The sequence below is a fragment of the Strongylocentrotus purpuratus genome, unplaced genomic scaffold, assembly GCF_000002235.5.
Source record: "Strongylocentrotus purpuratus isolate Spur 01 unplaced genomic scaffold, Spur_5.0 spur5_scaffold_7, whole genome shotgun sequence".
Lineage (NCBI taxonomy): Eukaryota > Metazoa > Echinodermata > Echinoidea > Camarodonta > Strongylocentrotidae > Strongylocentrotus > Strongylocentrotus purpuratus.
Genome location: NW_022145613.1, coordinates 36,308,122 through 36,334,372, shown reverse-complemented (window position 1 = coordinate 36,334,372; position 26,251 = coordinate 36,308,122). Strand labels below are relative to the sequence as shown.

The 26,251-nt window shown below is 37.3% G+C and overlaps 1 protein-coding gene across 1 annotated transcript; it reads right to left on the bottom strand.

Moving 5' to 3' along the window:
* Positions 1 to 185: 185 nt before the first annotated feature.
* Positions 186 to 25,355, bottom strand: LOC590836 (probable GPI-anchored adhesin-like protein PGA55). Its single transcript, XM_790424.5, has 4 exons — positions 25,099 to 25,355; positions 13,860 to 14,347; positions 9,070 to 9,213; positions 186 to 5,176 (listed from the first exon to the last, which is right to left on the bottom strand). Exons 2-4 carry the CDS (start codon positions 14,158 to 14,160, stop codon positions 2,556 to 2,558), a joined length of 3,066 nt encoding a protein of 1,021 aa, XP_795517.3. The 5' UTR covers positions 14,161 to 14,347; positions 25,099 to 25,355; the 3' UTR covers positions 186 to 2,555.
* Positions 25,356 to 26,251: the final 896 nt, after the last annotated feature.

Genomic DNA, 26,251 nt, shown 5'->3' with positions numbered 1-26,251 from the left:
CTCTCCTTTTTCACTGGCCCAAAAATGATGATTCTGAAGTTTTCACATTTTGCAATAGTGTAACACGCCCCAAATTTTATATTTTCTTTTTAATAACTCAATTTCTCTTTGATTTCATGATTTTATGTATCAGAAATCCACCTCGCATAAATTAGATTAAAAAGATCATTATTGATGACAACGTCTCAACTGTAGGCGTATCTGTGGAAATAGTACACATATTCTTGGAACATTTAATTGATCTAGATGAAAACAAATCTAAATCTTTCTTTCTCTACATAAGACACACAATAATATCAATAAATGTAATACATTACAAACAAATAATGTTTCAAAGTACATGTATCAACCTGTAACAAAAAAAACCAGAGTGATGCACAAAAAGACAAGTTTACAGCCTCAGAGGATACGAACAAACATGTGATAAAAGTCAATCATAAATAATCTCACTTGTTTTTCTCCTTTATTTGTTGAGAAGAAACCACGTGTATGTATTATGGCTACAGTCATCATTCAAACTGTAGACTCAATACATCAGAACAGCTTCTAATATTATGATTGGCATTTTGTTTTGTAATATCACTTAATACATACAATTTCAAATATTTAAATTATTCTTGCATGATATTTTGTTATAAAATGATGATTCCTTAGCACATTTCAACTCTGCATCAAACCTCCTAGCAAATAACGAGCTGGCTTGCATTACCCAGTGTTAAGTATTGTTATCAAAGAGTTGTATATAACTATTTTCATGGTTCATGTTAGGATATATATCTCGAAGATACATAAAGAATGCAAACATTCCAAGGTGCTCATCCTTTTACTATTCTTATCCAAGTTTGAAAATCTTATATGTACAACAAATTTATAAAAAAATCTTACTCTACACTATTCATTTCTCAAGTTTGCGACAAAGCAAAGACATACACTGTCCTTCTCAATATCACTACATCATGTAGAATGTACAGTCTCTTCATGCAGAATAAATAAAGCTTATCAAAAATGCTTTAGTCACTTGGTTTATAAAAAAAGGAATTTGCACTTTTATTAGGCTACTAAAAAACTATTTCTTTGAAACTGAAAACTATCATTATACACTACCATTGCACTGGATTTGTATTTAGAAGCACCACAACACTACGGATATAATACAATTGAATAGTATATGCACTGCTTTGCATACTGAGTTGTTCTGATACATATACATTTTGTAGATCTACACACTGCTTAGATTTACACTACATACATCTGAAAGAAATATCTCTTAAGATATTGTTCAAGTATGAAAGAACTTCATGAAACAAACTCTCATGAACATATTTCATACAGTGTATATCCCGAGAAATATGATAGATGCCACTGAACATCTGTAATTTATGTAGAAAAAATAGTACGAGATGCCGTTGAGCACCCATATTCATGACCAACTAACCCAACCAAAACTCCTACTCCAAATTTAACATACATGTACAGTCCATCTGCAACCACCCCCCCCCCCTTTAATCTTTGATGAAAATAAGCAATCATCCCTGCAGAAAATGTTGAGTTGGCCTCTACTGATGCAATCCATGATGATTAGAGGCACATCGATACCTTTCTATGTATATATGTGTAACCAAAAATAGCTTGATTGCTGAGATTAAAATGAAAAAAAAGAAAAGAACGTCTCACCCCGTTGACCCAAGAGCCCTCAAATATTGAGTGCATAAAACCATGTTTATGTGTCCACTGTTAATTTGGCAAGCAGCCTTGGCAAGTATCTTGTAAGTTATATCAATCGATATACACCCTCTGATATATATTACCAATACTCTGTTAAAAATCACACTTAGGTGAATAGACAGGGCAACTGGGCCGGAGCATAAACTTACCATTGATGGTAACTTTGCCATCAATGGCAATTACCATGATGGTAACAGGGCTCAACAGCCAATCAAAATCAAGGTTTCCATGGTAGTTACCATTGATGGCAAAGTTACCATCAATGGTAAGTTTTGTGCAACGGGCCCCTTCATATCTTGGAAAGGTAATGGCATTAATGTCTTAAAACTACCTAATACTGTTTAGACTCTGTTGATGTATGCTTCCACGTAAAGAAGAATGGACCAACTGAACTTCCTTCGAGTAAATAACATACTGTTAGTGAGCAGAACTATTAATCTTAAACATCTTTTGTAAGACCTTTTTGTTGCTTAAAAAAGAGGCCACTTGCCTTGAGATCACATCAATCCTTTGAATGATTCTAAATCTCTCTCTTCAAACTTCAGAGTCTGAAACTCACTTAACGAATGAAAACATATCATCAACAAAATTCTAACCCGTTGAGTATATGTGGATTGTATGATATAAATATATATGGCAAGGATTGACAATGTCTAAGAAAGTTGAAAATGTAAGCATGTTGAGTTGTCTAATGAGGTTTGTTAATTAAAGATATATTACAGTAACTTGAGTTGACTTGAGATGGATAAACTTGGTCCATTAACAAAAGAATATTCTGGACTTTTCTTCTGAATACCCACTATTTCTATGACCTATAAGAAGGAGAGATTTCATTCAGAGATTCCGGCTGGAACAAGAGGGGGTCCGGTGGGTAGTCCAGACGACAGCTCAGGGAAGCCGACACTAGACATGTGACCAACCGCACTGTCCGAGCTGCTGAAAGATGACTCATCGATGGCCGATGGATCAAGAGCTTGTCTGAACGGGTCATCTGACATAGCACCATCAGGACTCAAGGAGTCTGGTGAGATGGAAGGAGTGGCGTCACCTTCGCTGTTCCCTCTCAGGACTTGGATCTTCTTGGCTAGGTCTATTGTTGAATCTTCTGTCAGCACTTCTCTTGGCAGATGTGACAGAACTGGCATGGTCCCATTTGTGAGTGTATGATCAGCAAGCTTCTTCATAATTGGTACTGGTTTACTCGGTACAGTGCTATGGACTGGTCCTCTTGAAACAATAGTCTCTGATGCATGATTCTCGACCTTGTCACTGCAAGTCACAAGGTCATTTGGCATTGAAGAATTTGTACACTTTGTAGATTCTGTATTTTTCTGTGATTCATCACGATCAGTGATTGGTTGTGGGTGAGTGGAGGAGCTGGATTCAGATTGGCAGACACCTTCAACACTATTGACTATTGTAGAATTACTGGAAATGTTCTCATCACTAGCCTCAAGGTCACATCTCAAGCCGATGCTTTCACCCTCTTGTGAAGTTGTGCTGCAGCATGAAATGCCAGTATTGTTAAATTCCTGTAATGGGTGGTCTCTTGGCGAACTCTCCACACTGCATGTATCGGTGGATTCTCGATCTGTGTGAGACTGAACGGCATCAACACTGTCAAAGACTGGTCTTTCCTCACTGGATGAGCAGAGTCCAACTGGCATGCAAGGATTACCAAGGACAGTATCACTTGGACTGTCTACTGCAGGAGAGATCCTGTTGCCATTAATTCCACCTCCTTGGTGGACACTAGGACCATCAGTGGTTTCAGCTGCTGTGGCTTCATTCCCATGGCTTTCATTACAACGTGGAGTGACAGGGTAGCTAGAGGAGATGTCCGTCACACTACCCATGGATGTTGAGCTGTAAAGGAGAGGTTCTGGTGGAGTGAATGAGGAAGAAGGATCATCCTTCATCCCAAACGTGACTGAACTGAGCTTGCTGGTGGCTATGGCAGTCTCTTGCATCTCAGCTAAGGAATCCACATCATTCAGTGAAGTCATGACTGTGTATGTAGTGGATGAAGTAGGACTACTGCAGGTGGTGTACGCAGGAGGTGCTGGTGTCAATGTAGGGAGTGTGAGTGGGATGCTTTCTGCTACTTTTGAATTATCATACGGCATAAAAATCTCACTGTAACTACTATGGGCGGAATTTTCAGGATTGTACAGACCAGTTGAAAAGCTACTATTGGTGTAGCTGTCTGGCTGCTTCAGTTCAGTATATGTCTTACTGTTTGCGTCATCAACAGTTTGTTTAGAGGTAGAGAAGATAGTGGCTACCTCTAGTGGCGTCAAATGTGGCAAGGTGCCCTCTACAGTTGAACTATGGGACAGACTATTAACCTCTGATGATTGCACTAAACTACTGGCAAGGTTGTAATCAGCTGATGATTTCATGTTGAAGGATGCACTGCATTCGTTAAGATCATAGTTGGAGCTTGCTTCCGAGCTAGATGTTGTATCTGATGTTGAACTCAGATTATCTTCAGAACTGTCATAGCAAGGCATTGTGGGCAAGGGAACATTACATAAGGGTGCGATAGGTTGGGTCATAGCACTTTCGTCCTCGGACTCATTGAACTGCAGCATTTGAGGAATCAAGTCATGATGCCTTGGAGGGCGTACCTCAACTGGAATGTTCTCCTCCAAGGAATTTCCACTTCCATAAGCATCACATGACTTGGAATACGGGGAGGAGCTACAGCTGGCCCTGTCATCTCCTAAAGGGATGTCCACATTCCCATAATAGTCCCTTCCATTAAGGCTTCCTGAATACATATGGCTGGAACTGGTTGAGGCTTGATGACCCCAATCTTCAAGAGGGTGTGAGAGGGAGCTCATGTCTGGAGGACCCTCAAAGCAATCTTCTAGGTTCCTTCGTCCACCAGGATTCATCCTATCTTCTTGTCGATGCTCCATGTCAAGTCGCACCACAGTCTGAATAAAATGATTCCTCACCCTCGAAGGATTGAACTCTATTCTCCCAAACTTGTTCTGGCAGCCCTCTTTGGTGCATCCACAAGGAAAAGACTGCCTGTCCACCTGACATTTGATGCCAGCCAAACTACACATGCAAGTCTCTGGGTCACACACCACCTGACAGTCACAACCACAAGACTCCCTAGAAAGCCGTATCCGCTTCAGCTCCATCTTCTCTGTGTTGTCAATCTTCTTCACACCTGAACGCTTCAGTAGCACCCGTCTTTGTTTGGTTGGAATCGGCTGTAAGAAGTAGTAGTCATTGATGTTGATGTTGTCTAGTTCCTCGTCTAAGTCTGATTCTGCTTCTCTTAAGGTCATTGTGGAGCAAGGTGAGGACTCCCTCAGCTGCTGACATCGTCTGTCCATCAGCTGCTTGCGTAGAATGGCTCTATGACATTTATCTTGGGAGATCTCAAACTGTTTCAGGCTGAACTTCCCGATGGTTTCATGTCTTGGAGCCATACCTGCATAACAAACAAGAAAGAAAATACACATTTTAAATATATTTGGAAACTATCATGACAATGATTAATGTGATACAAATATTTATACACGTTGTAGCAGAAAGAGCAGTATATGTGTATCTGAGAATAATTGTCTATGTTTGGAAACATAAGTTTTGTCCCCGAGAAATATTTCAAAGAAAGAAGAGCTCTGTTATTCAATGTTACAGTCACCCCAATCTGATCATACTAATGTGATATTAAAGTTTAAAAAAAGGAAAAGCTTGAACCTGAATCTCAATTTCTTTCAGGGTCTATCCACATATTCCTATTATGTCAAATGTACACTCTGCATAAATCAAGGTTAAATACAAATTGGGACATTTCTTTCAGTTTAAAATGTGTATTAAAAGTATTCAGTTAATTCTTCTAAACTCCTGAGTAGCTGAACATTTTACTATAAACATGTCTTAGCTTGAATACTGTCAAACGCACGGAAGTTGACATTTCAGTTATTACTTCCGTCAAAATTAGTTCATCTTATCTACAACTGAAATTGTTCTGAACTTTGGCTAAATTGACTTTTCCTTCCTTTTCTAATTACCAACAGTGAACAAGCTAAACTGTCGCTGAATTGGCCAATTTTCCTCTCCATGCATAATAGTGGGAAAATAAGTATTGGCAATCATTTTCACTGCATACTTTCCATTTTTGTTTTTCATTTGAATTTACAAACATTCTGACTACTTTTTAATAAAGAAATGTCAACATTTGGGAGCAAACAGAGGATGTTTTGGTCACACATGATGTGCATCTGTTAACAAACTTTAGAGACAGTTTAATCACTTTTCTATTATCAGATCTTCCTTTCAGATTTATACCTTTTCCTTAACTCAATCGTTTGTGTCAATTGATCTATAGAGCTGTCATTCTAATATCCTGTAATTCTAAAATTCTATAGGAAAAGCCTTGATCTCTTTCCAATGTCGTCTAACATGATTATCAAACCTTCATAGGAACACATTTGCTACAAACCATGTACAAGTGTGTCATGAACAAAATGAAAGAAATTTCTGAACAGACATACATGTACAGCTTCAATAGGAACGTAATGTGACATGAATACAAATTCATTTCCACCAGCCTCCAGTAGTATTTTGAACGAATACAAACGTGAAGTTGATAAAACATTATTCCATAATTTGAATGGGAAATGTTTAAAGGGACAAGTCATCTATAAATTCAACGTGTATAAAATTACAACAAATACAATTATCCCCAAAGAAGTTTATGAGACCTTCAAAATGTTTCAAGAGATTATGAGGTGTAAAAAGATCATTATCAAGACCTGTACGGACTTTCATTCTGAGTAAACTTCTGTAACATGCATGCAAGCTTATGGGGTGCATCGATTTGTTAGCTGAAAGTTTGAATGCATTATTGGCCGCTGATTGTATTCATTGAAATGGACAATTATTACACATCGGCATAAGAGCCCAAATCTGCATGTGCAGAGCAAAATAATATTGGTGACTGGTCCCCTTTAAGATGTTAGGTAACATGCAAGGCATCTCTCATCATGACCCCCCGGGGGTTGTAGCCAAATTTAGAGAGGTCTCGATTAGTGACAGGAAGTCAGGGCTTCCGAAGGCTGCCTAGCCGGGCTTGGCAGAGACTTCAGGTCGGGTATAATGATGGGTCTAATCTTGCTTACACAATAATACAGACAATATGTGATATCATGTATCACTACAAAGGAAGGTGGGTGGGAAGAAATATGTACATGTATTGATAAGTATAAATATATCATTACAACTACATCTGCAATAAGACAAATTTATAAACAAATATAGACCTCTACTAAAGAGAAGGCAGATACATGTAAGAGGTGCATGAGAGAGCATGAGAGAGCAGGAAAGAGAAAGAGACAGAGACAGAGAGAGAGAGTTAGAGAGATGGGCAGAGAGAGAGAGAGAGAGAGAGAGAGGGAGAGATAGCTAAGGCAGCTACAGAGACAGTCTTGAAAGACTGAAAGATATATCCAGTAACCTCGAGTGACATGGATTACTGAATTGATATCAGCAAATTAAGTATGACCTGGCAAAAATTGGGAGGAGAAGAAAGTATTGGTATCATGGAACCGGCTAAAGGCTATAAAAATAGCAAGGTGCATGCATCTGTGCACAGAAACAGTACTGGGCCCATTTTAATCTAAAAATATTCTTGTAAATAGTTTTGTAATACTTTGACGAGTCCTAAGTTTCATCATGAAAAAAATGACACATCATTCCCCACCAGGGATTATGGAGAATGAAACCTGAACTTGGTGCTTGCTTGGGGCTTTACTCACATGTATGTTAACTACATCCATTACCATGGCAACAAGTGAAGACAACAAACACATCATGGAAGGGCAGGAGGAAGTGGAATGACAAGTGAGAAGGCTAAAAATAGGTACAGCAAGCAAGTGGACAGATGATAAAAACAGAGAGTAAAATGAGTTGGGGTTTGGAGAGAGAAGGGATGCATGCAGGGAGAATAGTGCATCAGATAATGATGAGTTTTTATCAGGATATGCAGACTAAAATAGCTCTTTTGGGCTGGCATCTAGGGTCCTCCAGATAAATCAAGGACCTTCAAGGTAGCATGATTCACATGGCTTTCCAGGTATAGAAGGGTGTATGCACTATAGCTAAACGATCCTTTGTATTTTAGGGCTACAGGTGACATATACGACTTCAAATTTGGAATTGGTAGTGTATTAAAAAATGAATGGATGTTATGTATTGAGAAAAATAAAATACATGTTCTTTTTCTTCCAGAAGTGGAAAAAAAAGAGCTAGTAATTTTAACTGACAATTTTTTTCTTTATACACCCAGCTCATCTCATCATTCAAAAATTGTCTTTTGACTCCTTTCCACTTTTATTTTGATAGATATCGTAAATGAGGTAGCGAAGGGATAACATTTACAGACAGGTAAGGTAAGGAGGAGAGATAAGTGTGTGGCAATAAAATGAAAGATAAGAGGAAACTAAAGCAGGCAGAAGGAAAGCAAGGAGATGGATAGAAAGATAAGTTTCCATGGCGACAGTGAGCACAAGAAATCGGGAGGAAGATTAAGTAAAGCACTGGTTGTACACGTCATCTCCAGAGACGATTTTTCCACGTCCATACCCTACTGTATTAATCTGAATACCTACATATACCTTCAACACTAGACTAAACCCTATCCCTAACCCCTAACCCTAAAACCCACTAATAACTCCAAACCCATGCCTATAACTTTGAAAAAAATTGATGGCCAGAGAACTTGTCGCTGGAGCATATGTCAGAGCACCAAAGCAACATGCATAATGCTACAGGAAAAAGATTTATACATGCTGTAGAAGTAACAAGGTTACAGTGGAAGTAGTAATAATAGTAGTAGAAGTAGTAGTAATAATAATAGCAGTAGTAGTAGTAGTAGTACTTTTAATAGTAATAGTAGTAGTAGTATATCATGACACCTCCGCAATTGATTTTGTTTAATCATGTTTACAACAGAAGTAGTAGCAGCAGTAGTAGCAGAAGTAGCAGTAGTAGAAGCAGTAGCAGTAGCAATAGCAGTAGCAGTTGCACCTGTACACTCCTTGTACCCCACTGGTATTACCCTGGTTTTAATGTGGCTGCCATTATGATGCTCTAGCATTTCAAGAAACTAATTCCTACCGGGTACCCACATACTTCACCTAGCTGGAGAGTGGGAAATGTAGATTGATGTCTTGCCAAAGGACACAAGTGCAGTCACAGGGACCCTGTACCTTCAGCTCCATACTCCAGGGACTTATTCCCTAGACCACGACACCTCCAAAATTAATTTTGTTTAATCATGTTTACAACAAAAAGCTTTTGATAAGCCTTGAATGCACATACCTAGAGTGGATCCACCCTGACTAGGGACTGATGTAAATCCTTGAGTCCTCCGGAAGAAGAATACAGTCACTCCATCAAAGACCACCCGCCTCTTCTTTTTCTTGACCTTAACTGCAGAACTGACCTCTCCTGATGACGATGATTCTAATACAACAGAAAAAAAAGTAGAAATAATTTAGTCAAAGCAACATACTATTTTCATTGCTAACAAGTTTCCCAAAATTTCCCTTGACCACCCCCCTAAAAGTAAAGAACTGTATATCGTAATATATTGTTGCCAGGAACTATGAAACAACTAATGTGATAATACTGTAAAGAAAAATTGCTGCAATGTAGGTTATACTTATAGGGGAAATACTACAAAACAAATTCAAGATACATGTATGTACAGTACATCATAACATGAATTAGCTAAAAAAATAATTACCCCTAATTTAGATTCTCACATAACAATATCTTAATGTAACAAATCAGGGAATAATTTTCCTGGTATCGCATCGCAATTCGCTATGCATTTTTGCATGACTGCTATACAAAATATCTTTTGTGTAGCAGTTTTCTTCCATAGAAATGTACAGAATTTCATTTGAAATATTTATCCATCGGCTGAAATTGCTAATCAAAAAATTTGAGGAAAATTATTCCCTGCAAATAGTACTTGTGAACTGATAATTCCACTTCCACTTCCACATTATATTGTACATGCATTTATTTGCTCCCCTGTACCCCCCCCCCCCCCACTGAAAAATCAAAACATCTGTTCCAAGTACTTCAATAGCGACAGGAATACGAAAGCACATTCATGTAATTACAGCTTGGTTCAATAATGTGTGAGAGAGTGTCACAAACCGGATATTAGTAAAATCCTTAGCCATGATGAGTTATGATTCATCAACCATACTACAAGAATACAACCGTATATTAGTACAAGATGGGAAGATGGGTATTTTTTATGATAACAGCATCCTGTAAGGTAGTCTCATTCAATCAGGGGTCATAGTCAGAGTTACAAAAAAAACTTAATTTTTTTTAGAAATCCCATCACTTGTAATATGCGTTTAAGCAAGTCATGAAAAATCGGCAACTCAACCCCCTAATTTTAAACCGGATTTACATCGATCTCAGGGACTATCTATTTTTGGAGATAAAAAATCATGATCTAAATTTTAAGAAAAAAAAACAGATAGATGCATTAAAAAAGACTGTATTTACATTTTAGGCACAAATCAAAGTGCTTTGAACTCATACTATTTTATGGAATTTTGCTAAAAATTTGTTCACTTTCCCTTTGTATCCGCAAATCAGTTTTCAATGCTTACTTTGTGCGTCAAATTACACATAGTGTAGTAGACAAAAAAAAAAGAAAAATTAAAATACTTTCCTTTTTTTATAAGTGCTCTCTTTGTTTGCTTTTTGTGCAATAAAGATATAAAGTTCATGGAAATATGTGCACCTTCTCCATCTGTTTCTTCATGAAGAGGTTGAGGAATGTAACGAATGTACATGTAAGTCTATACCGTGTATGGGTGAGACAGGTGAAGACAACAGACAGCAATGACTCAATGGTCAGAGCTCTATTTAGGTACTGAGCAAATACTAAATGGACATGAATAATTAGAGATACTACAGAAGTTTACATGAACTATTTACACTAGTTCAACATGTCCTAGCTGTTTATCTTATTTGATCCTGATTATCTCCAGATCATGTTTGTGCTTGGTCTGGAGTGCGCACAGGAGTGAGAAGATGCCCTTTCTTCACACAGAGACCTAATGTACAGTACATGTATGAGTCATCATTGTTTACTTTACTGAATGGGTGTAGACAAATCAACACTGGACAGTAGTCCCTATACAAATGATCTTGTAGGCCTATTGTTTGTATTTGCACTTATACATATAGGTACCGTTAGTACTTCCGTTCTTCCTAGTAATGGGTGGAACAAAAGAATGGCTATTCACTATTTACATGTACATGTACCTGTAAAAACAAAGATGATCTTTGATGATTTAGGTTTGATGTGATTACAAGATTTCCTTGCATTTTGTATTCTAAAGTAATTAAAAAATTAATAATAAGGCCTAATCATAGCTTGTGATGTGTAATAACATGTAGCACGTTCAGTAGTTAGTATATTATGACAATGCACATTGAAAAGCATTAAGTCTACATGAGAGTGTTTGTTTATTGTCTGTTTTACCTTTCAAGTATACCCTCTAGAATGATAAAGTAATATTTCATTCAAATTCACTCATTACTTTCAAATCAGACTTCACATTGAGCAGGGTAATACACAAATACAAAGTTCGTATGTCTTTGTATCATTAACACAAGCCGTCCTGTCAGTTAGTCCATCACCACAATTGCCAATGAAAGGAGTGAGGAAATTGCATTAAGGAGAGGGGAAGGGTGTGGTGGGAGACTGGCAAAGATAGACATAACAAACAAAAGAAATAGTGCCTTCTATTTCCTTGAGACTCAGATACAACCCCTAAATCCACATCTACAAAAAGCACTGTAGGAGCATCGCATACAAGAGTAAGAATTAAAGTGCTTTTCTCACCCACATGTAAATGTAAATGGAGGAGAGCTTTGCATTTTGCATGGCATAACTTATCTGTACATGACACTATCCTTCATACTTCAGGCAACATGTACATTACGTCTAAGCAGGGAAAAAAAAATGAATCTTCAATTTCAAGGGCTATATATTTGCTATATTATAGTTATAGATTGTTTTTGTCTTATGATTTTACTGCCTATTGTTAAATGAAGCTCGTCTTTTTTCCACTGTGAACTTTTTTTGAAGTCCTTGAAGGAGCAAACATTTGTGAGCAATATGCCCCAGCCTGGTTTATCTTTATTATAACTAGGCCTGAGTCGAAACGGGTCCCCGCCCGGGCCCCGACCGTCGAGCTGAAACCCGGTTTTTGGTTTTCGGGTTTCGGGTTTTTCAAAATTAAATTTCACACTGATATTTTGAAATATTATATAGAACTAAAAATATGGAATTCACAAACTTATATTTCAATATAATCAAATAAATATGCTTTAGAAATAAATGGATATTGTTTCAGTTGACGGTAGGTGTTTTTATCGCTCTAAAATTGAGGCTGCAAGAAAGGAATCACGCTTCGTGGTACCGATCGAGTGCGTTCAGAAACGGAAGTGGAAATAGATCTATGACCCACTGAAGACAGAGCAAGAAAATGCCACACACAAGACTAAAATATTGATCAGACTATTGCAATTAAATCGTAATACTAAAGGCATTAATTTAATTGTCAAAATATATCCACAACATAATGGTTTATCCTTGATAGTTTGATGAAGGAAAATAAATTAGAGCTCTTGAAATAACATCGAAGTGCCTTTCGTTCGTTCTAAAAAATGCGTGTACATGTATAACGGCAAGCAGAAGTTACGAGTCAAGCTTGATATGCACGTTTAAATCTACACCGTCATCCGACCTGATCGGAACAATAAGCATTAAACCAATTAAAAAACATCACGTAAGACTTTAAGGGACTCCAATTCAACAAAATTACCGTAAAATAATTATTTGCTTTGACAAATAATACTATAGATATTCATAATATCTTACAGAAATAATGATATTTCATGAGCTACGTACTCGATATCGAGTTCAACTAGCCATCATTTTGAAATGAGACGTAGTTGTCATGCATGCAGCGCAGAATGCGGCAGCTCGCAGCTAGAGAGGGAGAAAAAAAAATCACGTAATAGTCACGTGAATATCACGTGATCTCAGGCCCGCGCTTTTTCCTCTCTCTTCTGCATACTGCCCTCTACAGTCTACTGCATGACAACTACGTCTCATTTCAAAATGATGGCTAGCTGAACTCGACATCGAGTACGTAGCTCATGAAATATCATTATTTCTGTAAGATATTATGAATATCATAGTATTATTTGTCAAAGCAAATAATTATTTTACGGTAATTTTGTTGAATTGGAGTCCCTTAAAGTCTTCCGTGATGTTTTTTAATTGGTTTAATGCTTATTGTTCCGATCAGGTCGGATGACGGTGTAGGGATGTAAACGTGCATATCAAGCTTGACTCGTAACTTCTGCTTGCCGTTATACACACATTTTAGAACGAACGAAAGGCACTTCGATGTTATTTCAAGAGCTTTAATTTATTTTCCTTCATCAAACTATCAAGGGTAAACCATTATGTTGTGGATATATTTTGACAATTAAATTAATGCCTTTAGTATTACGATTTAATTGCAATAGTCTGATCAACATTTTAGTCTTGTGTGTGGCATTTTCTTGCTCTGTCTTCAGTGGGTCATAGATCTATTTCCACTTCCGTTTCTGAACGCACCCGATCGGTACCACGAAGCGTGATTCCTTTCTTGCAGCCTCAATTTTAGAGCGATAAAAACACCTACCGTCAACTGAAACGATATCCATTTATTTTTTAAAGCATCTTAATTTAATTCCATTGATTATTTTATTGTTTTGAAAGCAGTAACTGTCTTTTCCGTCGCATTATTAGAACAGCAACTTAGTCTAACTCCCGCCACTGCATGCACACGATTTTTAGTGTCAGCGCAGTGGTGAAAATTTCGGGTACCCGGTCCCCGCCCGAAATTTTCAAGTCAAACCCGGGTTCGGCAAAACCCGTGATGACTCAGGCCTAATTATAACTGATGTAAATGTAATATTCATAAGCCATGTTGAAAAAGTAATGTGGCCATATATAATATCAGTAAAATACAAGTACATGTATGTATAAATAACATCCATGCCATGAATATTACCATCATCCAGTCTTGATTTCTTGGAGGAGGATTCTTCGTCTTCGTCTCCATCTTTGGTAGTTTCTGGGCAGGGAGTGCGTTTACGTTTCAAGGCTGAGACAACTTTCTTGATCCCATGCAGTTGCTGGTTCTCCACCTTCACCGCTGAAGATGTTGCTGCTTCCGCGGTCGACGTCAAAGCCGACGTTGATGCAATGGTGTCCGACGAGGAGCTTGATGATGGTGCTGAGGGAGGTGTTGATGAGCATGATGATGATGACGATGAGGCTACCTCTGAATTCTGCTCTGTTGATTGGTTCATGATGAGGTTGAAGGATGGTGATTGGTCAGTTTGAGTTGTGGCAGCATGTGATTGGACAAAGAGAGGCTCAGCTGAGTTGTTGCTGGAATGTTGCTGGGAGTTGTTGCTGGGAGATGTTGCTGGGAGTTGTGAGTTGTCTTAATGAGTTGCTTGGGACTTGGTTCCTTTGAGGACTACATTATGGAATCTGCAGGATTGAAGCAGAATAAAGGAATAAAGGTTTAAAGCATACAATTAAATGTACATCACTATCAATACCAGTATGTAGAGAATCAATTTTATTTTGTAAATAAGCAATTATAATATCAAAAGATACACATCAGAGCAGACATTGATTCCACCCTAAAAAAGTCATACCGGTATGCGTATGTAGATTGTACAGTTTCTTATTTTTTAGAAATGACTATCCCTTATTTTGCTCCATTCCAAAAGACACTCATCCAATTCAAAAAGAACATTTTAGATTTGTTTTTGATGAAGGAAACTATCAAACCATTTTTACGTTCACATACCAAATGTAAGATGAGTATCTGTAACGTGTACTGTGCTTGCACATGCTACATGTATGCAAGAAAATCAACCCAAACACATAATGCCTCCGGCTACTTTGTAGCAGAGGCATAAAAACCTAGATCTAATACTTGTGAGATTAGGGCACATGCCATCAGTCACATCGTTAGCGTTGGTCTGCATGATAAGTTAAAACAGCTGCGTCACAGTGTCATAAAACATAAAAAGCCTATGCCTACAACAGAACTAAATGTACACATACATCCATGTGCACGTAGGCTTTACATGTACCGGTAAGCCCTCCCTAGCAAGTCCAGCTTTAAAATGAAGCCTGCATACATGTACATGCTCATGTGTTAACATGCAAGTTGACTAGATGCCCTTTGCTACATAATACTAGAGATTACATTTTTTTGAGAGAGAAAAAATCCAACTTTCATAGCAAAGTGCTCTCAAAGAAAGCAGAAAACCAGAAGTAGACAATCTATTTCAAACTTTCGCCATTCTGTTCATCTTTATTTTTTTGTATTCATACAAATAAATGTATTACAAGGGGTAGATTGCCCTTCAAGCAACCAGTAAAGTGTTGAAGACCACAGACATTTTACATAACGAAAGTTGGGGGAAACCTGTATTTGATAAGGCTGCAAAGGCACATAAAGAACTCTATACATGTATATCTGTGTTGTCTAACAAGTGCATAATTGTGATCATGGATGATTATGGATGCGTCCAAATTGCCTTGCACTGGTGTATATAGATGTGAGCATGCAGATCATCGCAAAATCCATTTATTCAGATTCAATGCCTGGCAACATCTTTCATGTCCGCCCACGGCCCATGCATGTGTATACCTGTTCTGACCGAGATATCATTCAGCAACTGACATAATGGAATGTGCTATGACGGCAGTCGTTGCCATGGAGACCACCTGATTTGTTAGGCAAGGATCCCCCTCACTTTCAATTGCAGCATTATGCAAACATGATTATTTAGTAATAGGGTAGGCTGCATGTGTTGTTAGGTAGGGTGTGTGTGTCTTCTTTTTATGAACATCTTCTTATATAGCAGTACAGGTTATCTCAAGAAGTACATTTCATCTAAACAAACTAACATGAAGACATTTAAGTCTGTTCATTTTCGTACTGTACCCACACCTGAAATTTCGAGAAATAGACAAAGAAATGCAAAATAGGTAATCTTGCGTCAATGTCATAAAATCAAATCTGATGAACAATGGGTATTTTAAAACAGATGATAAAATTACAAACAAAAGACAATAAAAAGAAGAGGTGTCATATAAACATGTAGATTTCATTACCCTTGAAATATTTGAAATAAACAATAACTTTGTTCTTACATGTACATGACTACACGTAATGTACATTTGTAAGTCCATTCTCTAAGATGGTTTATTACTGTTTTTTATATTGGGATTATCACCCAAATAAATAAATAAATAGACTTTATTATGTACATATGCCATTGTTTTGTCTGTTTGTTTTAGGGGGTAGTTGGTTAAAAAAACACCTTCAATGTGAAATTTCTTTCATCACCCTTTTTAAATGCAATAAATGTACAGTGTAGCAAACAATGATAAACATATTTTTTACCCCATCTTCCCATAAATTCCCAAGAATAAATACATGTAGGAAAAAAATATTGGTATTTGTCTACTTGATTTTAAATCTGCATTTTCTTATTGTAGTTCATCAGACACCACCCATAGCCATGAAGGTGAAATCGACATTCCCCCCCCCCCCCCGCCCCCCCGTCAGAGACATACCAGTACGTATTGACCACATTTTCATCAAAAATAAGGTGTATTTGGGATGTACATGTACATGTACACATTTAATCATGCCCATACAATCTTCAAGTTCAACTGTACCTGGCTACATTGTACATGTTTTATATCTCAAGTAGCCTCAGGAATACAAACATACGTGTACAAACAATCCAAATTATCCCATTTGATTTGATTTTGAACATATTGGATTTCATAACAACATCCATCTGCATTTTATAAATACACTGTACTGTATATGCGTTTATAGCTTGGTCTATAGATAACACACACCACTTTTCATGCGCAAGCATACAATGTACATGTACAAGGGCATGTAGTGCACACCAACATGAATGCATCACAATTGGGAGGATTGGCGCTCATGCATTCTGCGCATCTCGGCTTTCTGCTCACGACCCTCTCTTGGGGCTCCCGTTAATTGTTTGAGGATTCTCGCCTGGAAATACGCATCGTGCCAGTAATATCATTAGCATGAGCGCCGGTGAGGTGCACTGGATTGAGTCAATGATGCAGGCATGCTGTGAATGGAGAGCCTGAATAGAATGCAATCTCATCAACTCATTTTTTATCATAGTCATGCCAAAATTACATTTATATGTACATGTATGCCTGTTGAAGCCAAAACAGAACAGAAATGAACGTGGAGGCCTTCATGTACTTGTCTATTAAACTATCTGAAGGACGATGGAATAATCCATCCATGTTGCCAGATGCTGGTCGCCAATCACTCCCCCCCCCCCAAAAAAAAAAACAGAAAGATAGAAATTACTTAGTACAATTCATACCAGAGGCATGATGTCTGAACATAACTAGACATACATGTACAAGGCTTTCTTTTAATAGGTAGATGTATTTCAATATTTTCTTCCATTAAAATTAGTTCAACGATCGATAAAAAGACATATCTATGACCTTGGTCCATCTTTCTGCTGCAATCCAGGGGCATCTTGAAATGTAAGGCCAAGAGACAACTATTTACACAAAGGCTTAATTACGTCTGCTCTACATTACATGCTGCCAATGTAGGTCAAGCATGAATGAGCCGAGATGAAAATATTTGGATGTCTGACAGCCTGACAGGCAATGTTTAGTCTCCTGTGGCAGACCTTGGTGAATAACTAATCTGCATCGGATGTTTGCATAGCTGATAAGGCTGTTCTTGACTTGTATTAAAAGTACAATGCACCTACATGTTAAACATATGTGTACAAGTGCATGTAGGCCTTCATTGTATTAAAGTATTGGGCCAAACAGTACTGTACATGTACTGTACATGTAAATAGAAAAGAATAGAATAAAATATAATTCTAATCATTTTCACATTGTTTCTTAGATTGTTTCCCCCTATTATTTTGCATACATGTACATTGTAGGACTGAATGTAGTATAACATTTAACTTCTGGAAGGGAAAGTCATAAGCAGATCAGTAGGTAACATTGACAATGTAATAAATACAGGAAATACATTTTCCCCCCTTTCTTTCATCTTTGTGTTTCATGTATAATAATGTGATGTGGCCTATACACTGTACATTCATTTTCAACTGAAATTGTAGTTTTCTTTGCATCAAATATAATGTTTTTTCATGAGCTTAATCTACATTTGCAAATTCAAGAAGTTTTTATGGTTGTACAGGACTTTGAAACCTTTAAAAGGGCAGCTTATAAAAATGTTTCAAAACATAATGAAGCAGGGAACAGACAGAAATCTAGATTCAACTAAAGCTGACATTATCAGTAAACGCAATTATTGCTTAAAGGACAGTCACCTTTTCCATAACAAATACAATATATTATTTTGTCAACAAACTAATTTTCACACAATGTAGGAACACATTTCACCTTTAATATCTTGTCATTTGCAGTGGAATACTCTGTAATACATAAGAGCAAAATAAAGGTGTTTACACTTGTAAAAGACAGAGTATCTACAATGTACTGTACAGTACATGTACATATATACTGTACATACTGTACAGGCATGAAGTCTGGATCAATGTTTTTAATCAGGATCAGCAAATCATTCCAAATGCTGGAAATGTTATCTTAAATCCTAAAGTGACTCAGAACACAAGTGTCACATCAGCTTACATGAACATTGTATAATATATGCAGTGCAGTGTATGTATATTGTAATTCAAATAACAAATTTAAAATCTCAGCATACAGTACATGTATTGAACATGCACTGTTGAGGGCTTGGGGAGGAATATAAATGGAGGAATATAAATGGAGGCTACATGTACGCCTTCCATGCATCATCCTATAATGTTGGTACATATACATGTACACATTGTACATGTACATATGTTATTCATCACCAAAGAGGGTGATAGGAGCACATACAGAATACATCTGTCATAATTTCAGTCTTCAAACCTGTAAGTGTGTATCACATTCTATAGGATATGTCAAGGAGATAAAGAACTGCTCATGATTATTCAGTGACCTTTACAGAACTGTGGGCGGGTGTTGATTTCGTCACCAAAGGCTCTTTAATAGAATTCCTCAATTCCTGTGTTTTCATGCTTCAGATTTTGACCTCACACGGTTCGTTCCTACATGTACTCTGCTGACTCTATGCCAGTATGTCATGGTCAGGGATCACAGTTTGCCCGGCAAATAAGCATTCATGTTTTGATAAAAGCATATCACCATCAGATTTAAAACATGCTCAAAGAACAATGATTATGAAATCCAATTCTGATATTTTCTACAGGTACATGTATTTGCAAACACAGCTACGCACCATGTATGTATTTGCAAACACAGCTATGGCTATGCAAACAGTTCACGTACATGTACAATGTACATGTACTGTATGTACATATACAATGTACATCATGAAAGTACATCTGATTAAAACAAAGACTTTTGGATAAAACTAATTATTATTAGGGATAAATTGTGTTTCCGATCTTATGAAATTTACAGCATAAAGTGTATGTTGCATCCACTTGTTGTAAGTAATTGGGGCCTAGATACTTATTACCGTAATTACAAATATACATGTACCGGTATATTGTATTTGTGGCACTCTAAAAGAAATACTGTTCATAAAAGGCCTTTGAGAAAAAAAAAACCTCATCATGTAAAAGAGAACTCTGCTAACAGTGAATATAAATGTACTTGAAAGTTGAATGCCAACTGGTAAATGTACATGTTCAGCATTTGCAAAAGCGCTCTTTTGACTACCACACATCCTTTGCCAGATTCGCCAAATAAAGAACATAACAATAGCCCTTTCCAGTAATTCAGATAAACATGTACAGTACAGTATGATAAAATATATTATAAAATTGTACACTGCTCTAAATAGAACTGCAGGCCTACAGATGTACACATGTACATGTAGGTACATGAAAACAACAAGCCATGATCAAGTCCATTTTCACTGGGTGAAAGTTGTAGAGGTCAATCCCTCGCTGACCCCTCTCTCTAGAGGAATGTCAACTATGTTTTTTGTGTGATGGGGTAATGAATGATGGGTATGCATTATATGCTGGCAAATACAAACATTTCAGTTCGATGTGGGGTCCAAACTACATGCAGAAATACAACCCAAAAAATGATTTTCAGCATTCATCTGTAGCAGGAGATATAAACTGTATTTTCATGAAAGGAAATCTTAAACATTCTCTTTCTATTTGAAGCAAAAAAAAAGCAACTACAGTATTACTTTCAATCTGAGTATTTTGCCCTCATCCCCCACTTTTCATATTGTTGATGGTGCAGAAGGATTATACTAAAATATTTCTAAAATCAAATTTGTACAAGTTACAGGTATACTTGTTCATGTACATGTAGGTCATTGCTCTATTAATTATTCAGATAAATGTCATAATGAAACCGATAATGGAAGGTGCGATAATCTAAGTTAATAACAGAAAGTGGTATGTTACTTTTTAGAACCCTTTTGTGGATCCAGAATTTTCTGACTGAAGACCATAAATACACCTCTCTCTAGTAATTCATTAGCCATTATTCATAGAAAGACATTGATTAATCCAATTTCATATAATCACATCTACAGTGTACATGCAATTATTCAACAAAGTCTTCTCACTTTCAAGAGCACTGAATCTGGAGTGCAGTGGACTTTGAATCCTCCTTTTCACAAACTGCATGTACTGTAGGAGCTCTGTGTATATTTCTGATAGGGTTACAGATGGGATACATAATACAGCTTGACATACCGGTATTAGGCAGACATATTGGTATGTACTGTACAGTACATGTACCGAATGAATATTTATAATTTAGTGATGCAACACAGAAATGACACAATAAAGTCTCCCAGAAATACTTGTCCTTAACATTAACATAGGGTGTGTGGCAACTGGCAAGCGAATATATAAAGAAATACAAAAAGATATGTAGAGGTTGGCAGAATAGGTGAAAGGGAGATGGAGAAAAGGAGTCAGTGAGATGTATTTGCCAACCAGACTTGAAAGGATCTTTGGAGGAGTAATGTAAAGTGGTTGGAATTTGGTTGCTAAGAGACAAATGCAGTCACCCATCACTCGATATCTTGATTTCCATGGCAACTGATGACATGGCTCGCTGCCCCCAGGGGAATTGGAATTGAAAATAAGGGTTTAACAATAGGCACTGCATTGAGTAACAAACTTGGCCTCGTTTACTCTACAAGTGCATAGATGTAGACGCCTAGACGGCGATGCTTGACTAGACTCTTACCTGTACTAAATGTACAGTACATGTAAAGCATAGAGCCACATCATTGTCGACTACATGTATGTACTGTAGCATTCATCTGTATTTTGAATCAGATTTACATCATCATCATCATCATCATTTACTAAAGTCAGTATTTTACCTCTTACGAGGGGTTACTGACTTTCGCCCCATGATGACACTCCCTCCCTCTAGTCTTGTTCCTGTCCTGAGCATCCTCATTTAGACCGACATTAATGCTTTCTTTCTTCATCTTTCCATGCAGCTCTATATTAAGCTCCATGGATCCATTTATTCTGACATGTTGCAACAATGAAACTAATTCTGATGGACATGAATTGTAGGATGCAAAGGGACTGTCAGACATTTTCTGCAAGCCAAATGAAAATAATTCTCACATTCACATGTACCTGTACATGTAAAAAAATTCTCATCCTTTAGTTTTGAAAAAGAGGAGGGATCAAAAATTCTTGTGTCTTGTTTGATATTTTTTCAAGATGACCGTCACATATCCATACTACTGTACTGTATTGTCTGTATTATACAGAGATTTGTTTTTTTCTCTAGAACTCATGAACAGTCAAAATAACAATAAGGGGGGGGGGGGGAGACGACTGGAACTGGAAGAAATGAGAGTTGGAGCAAATAACAAATCACATCAAATGATTTTCTCTCATCTACAAGTATTGACAAAATAAACATACAAATAAACGGGAACAGAAAGTGTAGGCATACACATACTGTACATGTATACATGTAGGCCTGTATGTAAATGAAGATTGCAGGCACACATGTGTTCGTTTTAATTGATTGTCGATCCCTATTCTCGTCATACACTCAATGGCTAACAAATCATGTTGTATGTTTTTCAGCCAAATACATTCATCCCCTTTCCTTTCTCCCAAAATAGCCCTGTCTGCCTTCTCAGGAAGGGCCAATTTACTTGATGCTGGTGGACAATCTACAGCTTTGACGTGAACATGAACTGTTTAACAAGTTCAGACCCACACAAACTGTACATGTACAATGTACATGCTGTAATGTCTGCAGTGTACCAGTAATATTCACGGCATACATGTACAGTATGGTAGTGCACAACAGGTTAAACAAATACCGGTATGGTTCATTAAAAAAGGTGGTATTCCATTTCCACAAGCAGATTTTCAAAAGATAGAAATAGGTTATACCGGTAGACTATTTCCCAACAGTTAAAACAAGAAATTCAGGTTTTGAGCTGCAGTCTTTGCACATACTGTACAATGTACTTGTACATGTATGCACTAGATCTAGACACTGATGTAATTTCGACATTTACAGAACTTAAATTGCCCGCTTTTCTGATTTTGTTGTTTGTGCTTTTGTTTGTGACTTTGAAACTTAGTTAAATTGGGTCTTTGTCTAGTTATGTGATAGTACCCTCTTTTAAATTGGGCCATGCTCTATACGTTTACATGAATACATGAACTTGAAGTTACCTGCAAATTTTTCACAGACTTTATTACTGCGCGACTCTAATGTGAACCAAAATGACAAAAGACGTACATGTATTCGCTTTATATGTAATCACTTCATTTACATTAAATCATGATAATTCTGTTTTGGTATCATTTTACTTTTACATGTACATGTACATGTAGTAAACTAGTATCTTCAGTTCTCATGAGGTTCATGATACTGAATAGTGTAGGCTATGATCTGCTAGCAAGGGCAGCAAGAACATAAAGTGTGGTACAAAAAATGAATATGTATTCATCTCTTATATAGCACACATCACATTGCATGTACAGGGGGTGTATGATATGTTTTGCTACCAAATGTCAATGTTCACACAATAATCTTAATAGGTCTATTTACACATGTACATGTATGTGAGTTATACTAGTATCGGATGAGGGATCCAAGCTTGAAGTACTCTCCAGGATAGCCCAGACCACAGCTGCAGTGACCAAACTAAAAGTCATCTGGACAGACAAAAACATCGCCATCAGCTGGTTGTAAAATCTACAGTGGTGCCCCAACGGTCAGCCAGACTACCGGACAGATGAGATGAGATGAGTACCCATCATCTGTGTTTAACAAACATCTAAATACATGTACATGTATCTCCTAAATTATGTTATTGTCATTTTGCTGTAAGTTGAAATTAATCAGGAGGAAGAAATGAGAGAGCAGCAAAGCAAACAAGTTTTTTTTCTTGTGAATGACAATAATGGAAAAGAATAAGGACATACTGTAATGGTCTAGAACTTTACAGCGAGTGCTACACGTAACCAGTTTGTAATAAATGCATGAAAACAAATTACACTGTAAGCAAGTGAACGCTGTCTTTTTAATGTCCCTTTTCTTTTATTTCTAGATCTTGTAAAATGTAAGGCAGGACTAATGATCTATGAATCATCAGCAACTTGGTGAAAGAAAGAAAAGGTTGTTTAAAATGGCTTTGATCATGCAGCACAGTACATAAGTACACAGCAATAAAAAAAAAAATATATAAAAAAATTAGACATTACACGTATGCTAGGAGGAAAAAGAACGGAATAATGATATAAATGAACATTACATGAGTAAAGGGTCACTAGTGAGCCCACTTGTTTTGAAAAAAGAGGATAATTTCACATTAATAACTTGCTCTTGGGATTGGTTTCTGCTCTTATAAGCCATTCCAAGGGTAAGTAGATTGAACAAAAAGTTACATTTTACAAACTACAAAAATTAGATTCTAATTACAAGAAGAAGAAAACATAATAATAATATCAAAATACTACTACTACTAATACTACTAGTACTAAGAATAAGAAGAGAGGGAGGAGGATGAAGAGGAAGAAGAAGATGATGATGATCAAGAAGGACAATAGCATACCGTACCAACGGTGGGGCGCACACATAATCACGCGCGTGTGTTCAGTTAGCGACCGTAAACTAAGATTTCAGTCGCTAACTTAAAGGGAGTGTATCATGACGAGACTATGTGTCTTTCCCACGGCCCTACTCGGGGCCAATCGGGTATAATACGACTACGAACGACACGACCGCAGCATTCACTTGTGTGCCACATACGCAAAACCGAAGCGTGAGAAGAACTTTGGTCTGTTTCGCAAACTCTAGCTCACGCTGACCCAGTTAATCAAGTCCATTCGTTAATGTGCAGTTGTCAAAAAGTAAACGTAGATGGCCTTAACCAATATTTCCCATGATACACTCCCTTTAACACACGCGCACACCCGACCGTCGGGACGGTATGTAATTGTATTGTGCTTCAGTTTGCTGTGAATCCTGTGAGAAAGTGCATATTATAATTCTTCAATTATAGGAAAAATACTCTAAAAAATATAAGAAAATTGACACGAAACAGGTAACAAACATATCGACTTTTAAATCATAACCTTTATTTGGACATTTTGGGTAGTCTATGTTTAGTAAGGTATTTCCACGCCGGAGATACGGGTCAAATTTTGGATAGACTTCTGAACTAGGCAGCAGGCTAGCACCAAAAATTGGGCAAATAATAGCCTAAAATTCCTTTGCTACGATTTTATGAATGGATATGAAATTGGTAAAAAAATGGATACGAAAGTACACTACTCAGTAGACTAGATCTACTCACTAGTCTAGCGGCTATGTTTCTCATCTTTGTTGATCTTACTTTTTTCTTAGATCTTATTTTATCTTACTTCATATGGGAGAAAGTGTAATAAAGAGGGGCAATCAAACTAGTGTAGCCTGCTTACATTACTAGAGCCGAGGCCGATGCTTAGTTAGAAGAGCTCAGACTGAGGCTGGCTTTAGTACAGGCCGCGGGTAGGCCTATACGGTATGGACAGTTGCAGTGGCCCAAGTCAGCCGACTCTCACACTCACCATTGGCATTGCTCACAGTTTGATTACATTAATCACACTAAAACATAAAAATGCGAGAAGACTTACCACAAAAACTATGGGTAAATCACGGAATAATATCCCAGAAGAATGTCTCCCGGCCGCAGCACTCTTTCTCTCTTGCTTTGTTATAAAAATAACAAATGATTTAAAAGGAACAATACACGTCTGGAGTTTCTGCTCCACACCCATTCATTTCTTCACACACAATTAATTTCATTGATACAACAGCGATCTACGTACGTGCGCACGCGAACATAGCGCAGCCCCGCGATGCAATGCTAATGCAATGCACTTCGCTGTGTGTTCTGCGTATAGCTGTGTGCATGAATTAGCATCTTCCTGCTGTAAACAAATATATTAGTAGCTTTTTAGAAGGCTTTTTGTATTGAATTTTCCAGTACGACAAGAGATGGTAACATGGCCTGTATAGGCTGTACTGCGACTAAAAGAAAAGGAAAGATCTACAGGGTGATAAGGGGTCGCACCCCTTTCTTGATGGAACGATCAGAGAAAAAAATAAAACATTAACATACATATCAGGGTTAAAAAATCTTTAGCAAGAAATTTAATTTTGATTATAACTATATTATATATATTTCAGTCGGACTATTTACCAGGAGCGAATCCATCAATGTCCCGGAATGGGGGAGGGCAATTTTCTTGTATTATCCCACGATCATATTTTGAAGGAAGTCTCCAATATGGGGAATTGGGGGGAATTGAGAGAGAAAGATATACCTAACAATGTTATTCGATAGCAACTAGTAACACTAACAGGCCTCCCTTCACCTCACCCCCACCTTTTTTCTCCCTCCTCTCTCTCTCTCTCTCTCTCTCTCTCTCTCGTTCTCTTTCTCTCACTCTTCAGGTTTCAGGTTTATTAGTTTCATAAGTTTCACATAAATTTCACATTCAATGATTTCACAAAAGAAATGCCACAAATTCAACATGAATTCTATTGACAGTGACAAAAACTTCATTATTTCTACATGTGCCTTGAGCACTCCACAAAGTGGATTTGGCGCTATATAAGTTACATTTATCATCATTATTAACATCAGAAAACAACAATTGAATGCACGTTAAATTAACGAGATTGAAATATTAGAAATCGTTTTCTCTCTCTCTGCCTCTCTTCTTCTTCTTTTTTTTTTTTGGGGGGGAGGGGGTAGCCATCATTATATACCCCTCATTCAGT